The following is a 13,212-nucleotide window of genomic DNA, read 5'->3' as shown; positions in this document are numbered from 1 at the left end:
AAGCAAAAGAAGATTGGACTGAGCTTGGACAAAGATAATGGGATAAAATAAAAATACCTATATATATATCTGGACAAAAAATATCTTTGGTCTGGGCAGTTAGCCCCAAAAAACCAAGACAAAGATACGCTATAAAAGAACTATAAACAGAAAGTTGCGAAAGTGGCATACTTTTGTGGTTGATCTCTTGACAATTTTCCTTTTGACTTTCTTGGTGGTGGTAATAATCGGAGTGACCGTTAGTCATGAGCGTGTCTCCGGCCACGCCATTGATTTGGACCTCGTTGTTCAAGTTCACCTTTTCTATCATGTCCGTCAACTCCTTTATAGACTCAAATAATTACAAATTTATAAATTTAGGTCAGTTCCTAGTTAAAAGGCTTCCTAATAATCCAAATCATTTAAGTAGACGTTGTTAATCGGCTCGATTTTAGCCGATTTTTAAAAATGGCTAACTCAATATTTTGGCCAGAAAAATATTGTCTGAGCCTCAAGATTTCGCTAATAGATGTCCAAACCTTGGTAACACCTGTGAGCAAAATCTTAAGGCTTGCATAATATTTTTCCCTAATAAAACATTGAGTTAACCGTACACTACATTTAATAAATATATGATTCACGTTTTATATAAACTATATCAGCAAGACTGCGTCTTAGCCGCTGTTATCTTCGTAATTTTTATTAGAATTATAAATCACTGTTTGAATAGAATATAATTCTTAAATTTAAAAAAAAAATAAATAAGAATTACATTTTTAAGCATTAAGCGTATTTTAATTAAGATATCATCCATCTTATGTCAAAATATATTTTTTCGTAAAAAAAAGGTATATCTATTGCTGTTAAACGGCTTTTTAAATATTTGAGCCGATATTTAAAAACCGGCTAATAGATATCCAAACCATTGGGCAACTTATGAACAAAATTTCCAGGCTTGAGTAATATTTTTCTGGATTAAATATTGAGTTAGCCGTTTTTAAAAACCGACTCGAATCGAGCCGTTTAACAACATTAGATATATCCCAGCAAATTTTCTAAGGAGAATGTGCTCTATTCAGAAATTAAAAACGAAAATTAAGAGGGTTGGGACGCAATGTCAGGGCTAGGGCATGGTGTTGTTAAACGGCTCGTTTTGAGCCGATTTAAAACGGCTAACTCAATACTTCACCCAGAAAAATGTTACGCAATCCAAGATTTTGCTCATAGAAGGAACAAAGGTCTATACATATATTATCGAAACCTCGAGGCTTAGGCAATATCTTTCCGGCTAAAATACTGAGTTAGCCGTTTTCGGTTCAAAACGAGACGTTTAACAACTCTACTGAGGTACATTTAGAAAATTGTAAATATAAACTGCTAATGGACCTGACATTCATATATTTTTAGAAAACATTAGAAATTGAAATGGCGTTATGTGATATACGACGATCAAAAAAATAATAACTTCAACGATAACAAAAACGTAAAATTCAGTTAATATCATATCCTTATCAAGTTTAAATTATGAATTTTGGATAATAAATTTTACCTGCGAATTAGATGATTTTTCTTTGAGAACCGGTGATAAATTCTGACTTCCTCGAGAATCTTCAACAAATCAACAAAATTTTTATATAAAAAAATTAATTAAAATAAGGTGGTAACTAATTATTGCTTTTAGAGATAAAATAGATATAAACGAGAAAATAAAACAAGAGAATTTAATTGTAAAAAAAGGGAAGGAGAAAAAAAAATATATTTATATTAAAAACGATGTTCGGTGCATGCAAGTGCAACCTAATTTTTTATTGTTGCAAAAAATTGTAATAATAATAAAATAAATGTAAATAAAGATAAAATAAAATATTTTTTTTTACAAGTTCAACTGAAAAATGGGAAATTATGTATATAATATGGTTTTTTTTAAAATTTTTCCACGTTTAAAAAAGGATAAAAAATAGTATAAAAATCAGCGGCTAAACATTAATTTTTTTTAAAAATCTGTCTTGCTATAATTAAAATTTAAAGCGAATCTCTAATTATGGAAACAGTTGGAAGGGAAAAAAATTACTTTCTTCCACTTTTACTTCTTAAACTGAGAAGGGGAGAGAGAGGTTTTCAAAGAATTATTAAAATATATAAAAAAACAAAATTAACGAAACATATTGATTTCATTTCCCATTCAAGGCTATGGAAGGATGAAAGGAAAAGGAGAAAGATGAGCCTCGCGCAATAGTTGGATCTGCGCAACAAAAAAAATTATTCTCGAATTACTTATTTGTTTTAATGTAAAAATAAAAGTTGAATAAAATGATAAAAAGGGGCTGGAACGAGAATAATCAGAATCCAATCTAAAGAATCTGAAAAATATTGAGTCTACAGAACCCTTTCCTGGGGTTCTGAAAGCTCCTGGAAAAATAATTATGGTTAAAACTTCTTATACTTTTATTTCCGCAATCGCGACGAATAGAATTGATAATTATAAAAATATTTGATGGGGTTGATGTTGTGAAAGAAATAGGACTTTAAATTATCCGAATTGCTATGGATTAAATTAAAGATGGAATATCAAAAATGTAAATTTATTTCTAAGGTTTTATAAAAAATAATAAAATAAAAATACAATTATATCTGAAATGTAATTTTAAAACATTGTATTATAATATTATATTGTATTGTAATAAGTTATTTTTTTTATCATGGATCATTTTTATTAATATAATGGATAATGGAGATGATAATAATATTGTAATATATGTAATGTAAAATCATGTAACTCGAGGTTATAATTTTAAATAACACAAGGTTGGGCTTTATATTATAATACATTAAATGTATTAGACAATTTAAACTATATATAATATTTAATTTATTATTGAAAAAGGGGAAAGAATGGCCTAATGAAATATGGATTATTTTTGTAAAATAAAATTAAAAACATTATTAACGCAGGATTTTCGATTTTACGTATGGAGGGAGGAGATATGATTATAAATATTGGTATGAGTGGTACAACACGGGGCAAAGAGAAACAATACATTTTAAGCATTATCCATTGTCATAATCATGTAATGTCATAAATGCGTACATATTATTTATTTATTACTAAGTTTTACAAATCAAATTCGAATAAAGGTAATATTAATTAATAAACTATGCTATTATTTTTATTATTATTTTGCTTATATAATACATTAAATTAACTGTATTACATATGCAAACTATATAATATTTGATTTATTATTGAAAAGGGAAAGAATGTCCTAATGAAATATAGATTATTTTTGTAAAATAAAATTAAAACATTAACACAGGACGTGTGGAGAAGATATGATTTCAAATATTGGTTATTAGTAGTACAGTACACCATTTGAATCATTATCCATTGTCATACATATCATGTCATAAATGCGTATTGATTACGAAGTATTACATATCAAAAAAATGTAAAAAGAAAAATAACGTAATATTAATTAATAATCTAATTTTTTATTATTAGTTTGCTATGGAAAGAGTAAAGACAGACAGGTTATTTACCGTCATTCTCATATTTTTCCTTTTTTTATTTACAGGGCTTGCCGGGGGCTTGATTTAGTAATCCAGTAAGTAATAACATGATTTGTTATAAAACATTTCCATATATTGGTATAACAATTTATAAAATTGTTTAACCTGCTGAAATCGAGAAAGAAGTAGAATACAATAAGCCTACAAAATTCAAATGCCTATGATTGCAGAAAAATTTTGAACTTTGGTACGCAAAAACTTTAACATCGGAAAACACCTTCTATAACCAATAATGCAGCTATTAATATTGAATCAATAACGAAGAAGAAATCGAATAGACAAATTTCGTAAAAAAATGTCCCCTACAAGATGGCTTTCACTTGTTTCCGTAGAAGAAAAACTTTATAAACATTTTTGAACCTTTAAAAAAATATTTTTTCTCTTTTTAAAACTACAACTAATTTTAAAAATCATTTTTCGAAGACCAATTACTAGAAAACTATCTAGGTTTAATAGTAAAAATGCTTGAATCAAATGAAGTTATAATAGTAGATTTATGACTACCATAATAAAGGCTCAATATAACCAGGAATTTTACGGTAACAATTTTACAATCTTGATTGACTGAGATAGACAAAGTCTAAGCATATAAAGAAAGAGTTTAGAGAAAGTATTTTTAAAAACAATTATCCAATACAACGAAAACAATTATGTTTTTAAATGATTATAAATATAAATATCTTAAAGTTTATGCCATTGAACAACGATACAATCAAGTTCGAACATTTTGAACGAATTGTAGGTAGCTTTAAACTTAAAAATGTAGGCATGGATCTGAAGTTCAATTCAATCTCCAATATTCCAAAAATCAGTTGTATTTTCTGTTTGCAGTTGGAATAAGCGATGAGTAAATTAAGGATCAATTACCGTAGAATTGGCAATAACAGTAGATTGAGAAGAAGAAAAAAAGGATATGATGGAAATAGAGAATAATTATGATAAAAAGAATTACCAAATATCTATGATAAATTCATCTCAATATTTTGTTGTTTATTAAATAAGAATGTTTCTCCTATACCACTATTTCTTTCTTTCTCTCTTTATACCGAAGACTTGCAGAGGTACCATTTGGACCACCCGACCTGGCCTGGGTTTTATATTTTAAGGACCGGCCCAGCTCTTTTTAAAATAAATTTCAAGCCCAGCCCGCTTTATCATAGTTTTGCATTTAAATAATGTAACCCTTGTAATGTCTTTTTTATTACACATTCCTTAAGATAATGATCATTACAATTACCCTACCCTAGTACCATTACTTTATCTTATCTACTTCTAAAATTATGTCATACGATAAATGTTAGCTAAGAATAAATAAAATTGTCCTTCATTTTCATCGTAACTATTTATTAGTTGTATATAAATATAAGTATAAGTCAAGTATTTTATATTAATTTATTGATTTTTTTTAAGCAAAAAAAAGGATGGACAAGTTAAAAGCAATGTATTTTTTTTTAATTGGAGATTAAAAAAAATAAAAATAATTTGTGGTTAAAGGGAATTAAATGCATGATTATTTTAAAAAATTAATTGATGGTTATTTTTTATTCGAAAAAATTGTGCCGGATATTGTATGCTAATTGATTGATGATGAAAGAATAGTGAAATTTTTAATAATCTCATACATTTTTGTGCATAAATTAGCTAATTAATCGAAAATGAGATTACAATCCCGGCCCTGTGGTAAATTAATGGATATCATTAAAACTCGTCGTTTTGGAAATAACAATTTCTAAACAACAATTTATTCATTTTTAAAAAAAATACAATAAGACCCATTTTTGATATTATATTTACTTATCCTAAATCACGCGCCCGCAAACTGCTATATATCATACCCCGTAGCGGAAAATAATAATTTAGTTTCAGGGGGGGAAACCCCGATCCTTACAGGATTCGAACCCAGATCGAAGTTTATAATAATTCCCGTAATCAACAACTATAGTGGTGAAACACATTAGACGCTAATTGAAAAAAAGAACTAAACATATGTGGTGTAGCAATGATGTCAATCAAAACGATAAAAATCTTTAAAGTTATAACCACACTTAATCGATAATTAGTAGTAGACATTTACGGTGACATGGTAGGTAAATCAAAGAATTCAAATGTTTTTTTTAAAATACGTACTAGAGTCGTTAGCATTGGATTTACTCTTGCAGGCATCGGAATGTGAATCCAAGTGGGTTGGATCCTCCTGGCAGAGAGTGAATTTAACGCTTTCCTGTGGAAGAGAGTTACCGTGTCCATTCGTAACGTACTCGTTATGGAGGAGCGAATCGTGTTTTTGGGATGGTAACATACCAATATTATTATTATCGTATTTTAGGGATTTGTGAAGCTCTTGGGAGCCATTGGTGTGTTGGAACTGTTCAAAGTTGGAGGTTTCCATGTCTGACACTTTGTTATCTTCTATAATAGGTAAAGATGGGGAGGATGAAAGTGGGATCGTGTTATAATCTTGCTCGCTAAATAAATCGTGGGTTGGATTTGAGATCCTTGCGAAATTCCGATTGTTATGATGATCGCCGGAATTAAGAGAATGGTGCGTGAGGGTGTCTTGTTCAAGCGTGTTAGCACGATTATTCTCTTTATTTATTAAGCCAAAGTCTTCGTCTCGATAATCCAATAAATGATCTTCACAACTGACTAAGGAATAGAGATGTTGAGATGGTTCTTCGTTCGTTTCGTTCACGTAAGTATTCGTGAGACTATCTTTGGTAGCCGAAAAGTACGACGTATTATTCTGTGAAGTCTCGGGTGTATTTACGCGTGAATCTGACGAATCCTGCAAATCTTTTAAAATGGGGCTATGTCGTTCCGCGGTATCTGGGGGTTGATCGATAGTATTTTCTTCGAAAAGTGGGGATGTTCCGAACCTCGTAGTAGTAGTAGTATTCTCAAAATTTGTATTATCGGTGAGAGTGAAGTCTGAGTGATAAGGATTCAATCCGTCAAAATTGTTGAAAAATGTGATTTCTTTAGGCGTTAAGTGGTCTTTTTATATATATTTATATAAAAGAAAATACATTTTAAAAATATTAAAAATTGTTAATTTATTTTGTGAAAATGACAAGAATTATTTTATTTATTTTTTATAAAGATCTTTGTCCAAGAGAGAAGACGTAGTTATATAATACGAATTAACTTGTCAAAAATCAATTGTGATATCCCTCCCCCCCACTACCAACAATAATATAGCTATAGATTTAAAAATTATTTAATGTCAATGTGAATCAGTATGAATGAATGAATAACTACGACTAATTATTTACTTCGAAATCCTAACATCGCCCGAATATTAAAATTGTTAAATGGAAGCATTGTTTCTTAGAAAATCAAATTTAAATATTTTTATTTTTTAAAAAACAAAAAAAAAACTGAAATTAATGTGTTTTATCAAAATTTAATACGCCATATGTAAAATAATATAAAAAAGCAATGTTCTTCGCACATCACAAACAGATGCAAATACAATACGTAAGACGAATATTGACGGGGCAATGTCTTCCATTTTTTTGGCTTATTTATTTATTTTTTGTTATTACTATAGAATTAATGATTAATTATACAAACTAATAGCTGGTAAGCTGATAAATCCCCAATAGCCAAAAGAATATGTTCTTTAAAATAATTTTGAAGAAATTTATAAGGGTTTATCTTTCATTCTAATCTGGAGGACCCCAATTAGTTACAGAATATAAATCTTGGTATATGAAAGATTTATTTTGGTATATGCAATATTCCAAGCCCATGGAATTCTTAAATATTTTAAAATACTGCATATTTTGAGCAACAATTCCAATAGGCACAAGCACAAATGATAACTCTTCATTCGGAAAACCTATCTAAGAAGTGCGACATAAAAAATCTATCTGCATCAAGATTACTTAACATAGAAAGAGATGTCCTCTTTTTAGTCATATTATTGAGAAATTGTTTGAATAAGCGAAGATTACGTTTGTAATCTAATGAATATTATATTTTGATTCCTTTTTTAATTTAATCCTATATTTTATCGTTGATTTTTTCTTATACCAGATTATTATATAATTTTTAAACAATATTTTCCAATTTATTTATATATCTTTTTTTCCTGCATAGATAATTATTAAGGACCCGGCAAATTGTACAAATATATTTTTTTACGGGTCAAGCCGGGCCTGAAAATCTTGATCCATAATTTTAGCTGACTTTATAGCACAATGTTTCAGGGAGGCTATAATTCTTCGTACCATGTACAAATTTCTTTAATATCATAAAATGTACATGTCCAAGTTACAATATTAAAACGGAGTAATCAATTTTCTTTCGTTATAAATAGTAATATAAATAATTCTAAAATTCAGCGAGAAAATTCATAGCGAATTTCAATGAGCTAGGACAGGGTAATAAAGTATGATACGAAGAAAAAAAAAATCGTTAAAAAAACATTATTATAAATTTATTAAAAATTTTGATTATATAAAAAAAAAGCAAATAAATATAAAATTTTTTTTTCTTTCTAACCTGTACTACAATTTTTAATAAATAATATTAAGACTATTTAATGTAATGTAACTCAATAATTTGATTTTGTATTTTCTATCGTAAAACGCAAATTTGTAAAATAAAAAATCATTCTAATTTTAATGGAGTGGGTGGGGTATTGTTGGACTGATATACGTTAATTATTATATATATATCTGGCATAATAATTTCGTGCATTTATCCTTTATATAATTCAGAGACCTGCAGGCCCGGCCCTGAGCCCGGGTTAAGGGCCGGGCCGTATTTTAATTTTTTAAAATATATTCGGGCCGATAGTGAAAATTTTTTTAAAAAAAAATTCGGGCCTGGCTGTGCCGTATATTTCAAATGGCCATTATTAGCTATAAAAATCAAAAATAAATATAAAATATTTTTAAAAAAATCCAGGCCGGGCTTGAATTTTTTTTAAAAAATAGCCGAGGCAGACCTTAATATACGGGCCGGACCGTGGAAATGGTACCTCTGCAGGTCTGATATAATTAAAGCTCTCAGTAAGAAATTCACCCAAGTCAAATATTGATTGGCATTATCAATCTATTTTCTTTTTCTTCCTTCCTTCCATCCTTTCTACAAAGAATAAAAATACTTTATTTTTTGTTTTTTCTTTAATTCCCCGAGAAACACGCGATTGTTCGCGGGTAAAAAACCTAAAATTGAAAATATTTTAAAAATATTTAAATCCTAAAATTAAAAATATTTAAATCCTAAAATTAAAAACATTTTAAAAAATATTTAATAAATAAATCCTAAAATTAAAAGATTAACGTTTGTCGTGTCGATGCCGAGTTCATAAATGCCTGTAAAAAAGTAATAACGGATTTGCATGTATTTTATTATAGAATTAAATCACATACACTCACACTGAATTTTAATATGATAGAGAAAAGAAACGAATTTAAATAATTAATTGTACCCTTTTTTAATTATTAATTTTAGTAGAAAACATGTAAAGTTGATGTAGAGGGCTCTATACTCCGCTGAAAATACCTTATTAAGATTACTCGGTGGTACTGGAATCTAGCTAAATCTTCTAGTTCTATATCATCTTCAAAAAATTCATATAACTTCAGTTTCGTTTTCAGTTATGAACGTTATGCATAAAATAAGGATGAAACGGATAACATTTTGATTTTTAAATCTTATCTAACCCAGATCACAAAATTAATATTTAAAGAAATAAATTCTTAATTTTAAATTCATATAATATTTATTTTAAATAGTGCTGTAAATCAGAAACGCGTTACTCTGTAAAATGAGAACGCGTTACTGGCTAATCAAAAAAAAGTAACACGTTACTTTAAAAAAAATACTATTTAAATCACCTTCAACTGAAGAAATAAGTACTATTGACATATATGGACCCATGTCAAATCGACCAAAAAAACGAGATTTTTGGACCACCATCTCTAAATTGAACGAAATTTGGCACGATAGTATTATCTATATTAGTAAAATCAAAATTTTGGAGTGATAGCTCAATCTATGATCCAAAGATATACCTCTTCAAAGCTGAAAATGGCGTAAAGTGTGATTTGATTAAATCTCTTTAAAATAAAAATACTTATTATAGAATCGCAAATTATAAATCATTTTTATAGCCCTCAAAATTCTACATCGGTTCCAAGTATTTTCATATTTCCGGTAAAAAAATGAAAACTTTAACATTGTTACTAAGAGTGATAATATTCTTTTAAGAATGTTTATTATCTTTAAACTGTTTAATCAAAAAAAAAATCGAAAGCCATTTTCGATTATTATTAGTTTTATAAATAAAAAAATATAAATGGCGCTATTCTTGAAATAATATTAGTTGCAGGAGTAGGGAAATTTATTCCTGTTTAATCCAGCCAAAATAAAAAACTTTATTGCAATATATTATACATTTTAGGCTTGGATGTTGCCTTCCTAAAAGGTAAATCACATGACCAGCAGCTCAAAAACTCGGGGAACGGGCTAAAAATTCAATCTGACTTTAATAATCTCGATAATGCAGACAGGAATCTTATCTAGTACGTGATCACTGACCTGCCCAAAGTGAATGAAAGTGAATTATATGGAAGCCCTACCTCCACATAATTACGCCGATATATTTTATCAAGGATACTAACAACCCTTGTAACAGATGATGTATAGTTAACAAAAAAAGAGTGGACCTACACCCTACCCAATTGAAGTAATTAAATTTCTCTTTCTTTTGATTGGACACTGCTCGAAAATCTTAAAATGAAGTGTTTATTTATTATTCGTTTAGTATACTCATATTCTCGATTTCCCTTTTCAAACGACTCGCAATATATTTATTAAAAATAATGGAAATTTTAAAAAATTCCAAGCCGGACCCTTCTCAAAAAAGAATCTAAAATAAAAAAAACCCAAGACCGGGCTTAAAATTTCGGCTTAAGGTTCTCTGAAAAAAAATATATAAAATTCATAATATTTATTTTATTTTTATAAATATTTAAAAAAAATAAAGATTAATGAAATTTAAATATAATATGGTGTGAGTTATTGTATTTTTCAGTAATTTTAAACTAGATTTAGCCAATGGCATATAATAAATTAATACCTATGACGATGCATTAGTTAAAAGTGTACATCAAAGAAAGCAGCTGGGGACGCCATTATGATTACCCATATCATTATTTTAAAAATTTTTAACGAGATGCCAATTTATTCCTATCTCTGACGCAAACGTTATTAAAGAATTGCCTGATCATCGAGAAAATAAGGAAGCAAGTTTTCAATTTAATAATAGTTTTTTAATGATATAATAATTACTATATGGGTTACCAAAACATTCAACGACGCTTGCAAATGCATTATTATGAATGCATCGACTCGACAGTCTAGGTATTATTATTATATCATTGGATTTAGCCGATTTTAAATTAAGATTTTAGCCAGCAAGCCTCGAGATTTCGTTAATAGATGGTGCCTTTATTTTTTTCCAATCAAATTTACTTAACTAAATAAATTTTTATTTTTAATTAAAATAAAAAATATTTTTATTTATATATATATATAATAACATAACTCTCACATATAAATTATAAAGTGTTATGAAATCGTGTTCAACAAGAAAAAGGATAATTTATGTTACGTTTTACGTACGTTGTTATAAATCGTAAATCTAAATGTACAAATAAAAGGTAGCACTTTAAAAAAAAAGGTTATTTTAAATAGATTAAAAAAATAAATTAAATCAAATCATTCTAAAGTTAAAAAGGTAGTGGGATTGAATAAGTAATAAAAATAGGAGAGAAAAAATTGACCCAATTAGTTGTTCAAAAAGACGTTAAAATAACTTTGTTTTATCATTATCGCATCAAACGAAATAATGAAAAGCCGCGAAAATAATTTATTTTTAAAAAAAAATTTAACAGTAAAAAAAATCTAAGAAAATTAGTTTTTTTTTGTGTGTGGTGGGGATTAATTCTTGTTCATTTAATCCCATGTAAATTCTATATTTAAAATTTTTTTTTAAAAAAAGAAAGGAATTTGATATTATAATTATGTCATATATAAAAGAATAGATAAAGATAAAATAGCTGATTTAAAACAATTAAAAGGATTATAATTGGTATAAAAAAATTGATGCGTATCTCACGCATGGCTTGGCTCCATTTCATCGAACGCAACAACAAGCTTATCAGCTGCGTTTAAACACTTGATCAAAAAAAAAATCCGATATTTCGAAAGAATCATTTTAAATGATAAAATAAAACATAATAAAAAAATACAGGCTCCAAATCTTTAAAGCAATTATAAACGTAACCCAATTCCGAGGTTCTGATCTAACTGTATTTTTTTGGAGAATTAATAAAATCCCGTTGGGAGGAGAGGGAAGTCAACTAGTGTTGTTAAACGGCTCGTTTTGAGCCGATTTTTCAAAACGGTTAACTCAATATTTTAGCCAGAAAAATATTGCTTAAGACTCGAGATTTTGTTAATAACCTTTGTTCCTTCTATGAGCAAAATCTTCAGGTTTGCGTAAAATTTTTCTGGATGAAATATTAAGTTAGCAGTTTTTACAAATCGGCTCAAAACGAGCCGTTTAACAACACTAAGGTCAACATGAAGGGTAATGGTCGTAGAGAGATCCAGACCATCCCCTTATTAAATTACTGATATTTGGAATACGAGAAATGTTCACATAGCGAGAAGTAAGTTAAGCATTGTGTTTATATGTATAGCTAATTCCAATCTTGACGGGCAAGAAATTGGTACAGAATATTTTCGACGGGGCTTAGTGAGCCCGCCATTGAATTTAGCTCAGCATTTCGCCTTCAAGGACTCGATAAGACATCCTAATCCGCCGTAATTTTTCAAAAAAATAGTTTTCATTGTCGAATAAAATGATCATTCTTTCCGTAAACAAACTGGATCCTTTAGTTAAAAAAAACTCCCCCAAAAAAGGTTAGAAATAAAAATTTTATATTCATCTCTGAGGCTATGTCTAAACCCATTTTAAAAAATTCGAAAATTTTCAAAACTTTAATCATATATTAAATTTTTAAAATTTATAAAATTTTCTATAATTATGTTTTGGACGTGATTTTATTTTTATATTTAAAATAGCTTATTTATTTTTATTTTTTTGTTAAATTTTCAAAAATTTGTGAAATTTAATTTAAAAAAGTTTTTTAACAAATTTTTTTACCTTTGACGAAAAATAATCGATTTTGCTCTTTTCACAAAAAAAAAACAAAACAAGTATGACATATCGAAATATTGAAGTATTTAATTGGAAAAAATAAAATAAAATAACTAGAAATCGTGTTTTAAAATTGCGATACAATTATAAGATAAAAAAAAAGCAAATAGGAGAGAGTGAGCGACAATAAAGAGATAGTGTCATTCACCGTAAAAGATAAACAAGAGTATGGCGGGCGGGCGGACAGACGTGTATAGATGACTAGTTTTTGTAGCGTTAAAATCTCCCTAATATTTTTCCCCTCTTATAAAAAAAAGCGAACGAGAGTTTACATTGTCATTTGAAATAATTACAATTATCGATGTGCAAAAGAAGGTATACTGATTTTTATTTTTAAAATTACAAAAAACATACGTATTATATTTATATTTATTTTATATATATTTATAAAGGTCAAAAATAATTTTGTTATTGTAATTGCATAT

At 28.0% G+C, this 13,212-nt stretch overlaps 1 protein-coding gene across 3 annotated transcripts in view; it reads right to left on the bottom strand.

Annotated features, from left to right (window-relative positions):
- Positions 1–13,212, bottom strand: part of LOC135930542 (probable serine/threonine-protein kinase MARK-A) — a 50,218-nt gene that overhangs the window by 7,355 nt on the left and 29,651 nt on the right. Inside the window, exons 1-4 of one of the 3 annotated variants that reach the window (XM_065467354.1) lie at positions 6,819–6,858; positions 5,674–6,540; positions 1,529–1,587; positions 172–331 (exon numbers count right to left, since the gene is read on the bottom strand). In XM_065467354.1, the coding sequence (XP_065323426.1) occupies positions 172–331; positions 1,529–1,587; positions 5,674–6,540; positions 6,819–6,834 (1,102 nt within the window). In that variant the 5' untranslated portion in view covers positions 6,835–6,858. Of the gene's footprint in view, positions 1–171; positions 332–1,528; positions 1,588–5,673; positions 6,541–6,818; positions 6,859–13,212 lie in introns of those variants that run through there. The other 2 variants (XM_065467352.1, XM_065467353.1) reach the window with 2 other exon arrangements.

This window comes from Gordionus sp. m RMFG-2023, chromosome 5, assembly GCF_954871325.1.
Source record: "Gordionus sp. m RMFG-2023 chromosome 5, tfGorSpeb1-WG-v2, whole genome shotgun sequence".
NCBI classification, from domain to species: Eukaryota; Metazoa; Nematomorpha; class Gordioida; order Chordodea; family Parachordodidae; genus Gordionus; species Gordionus sp. m RMFG-2023.
This window is presented reverse-complemented; position numbering and strand designations above follow the sequence as displayed.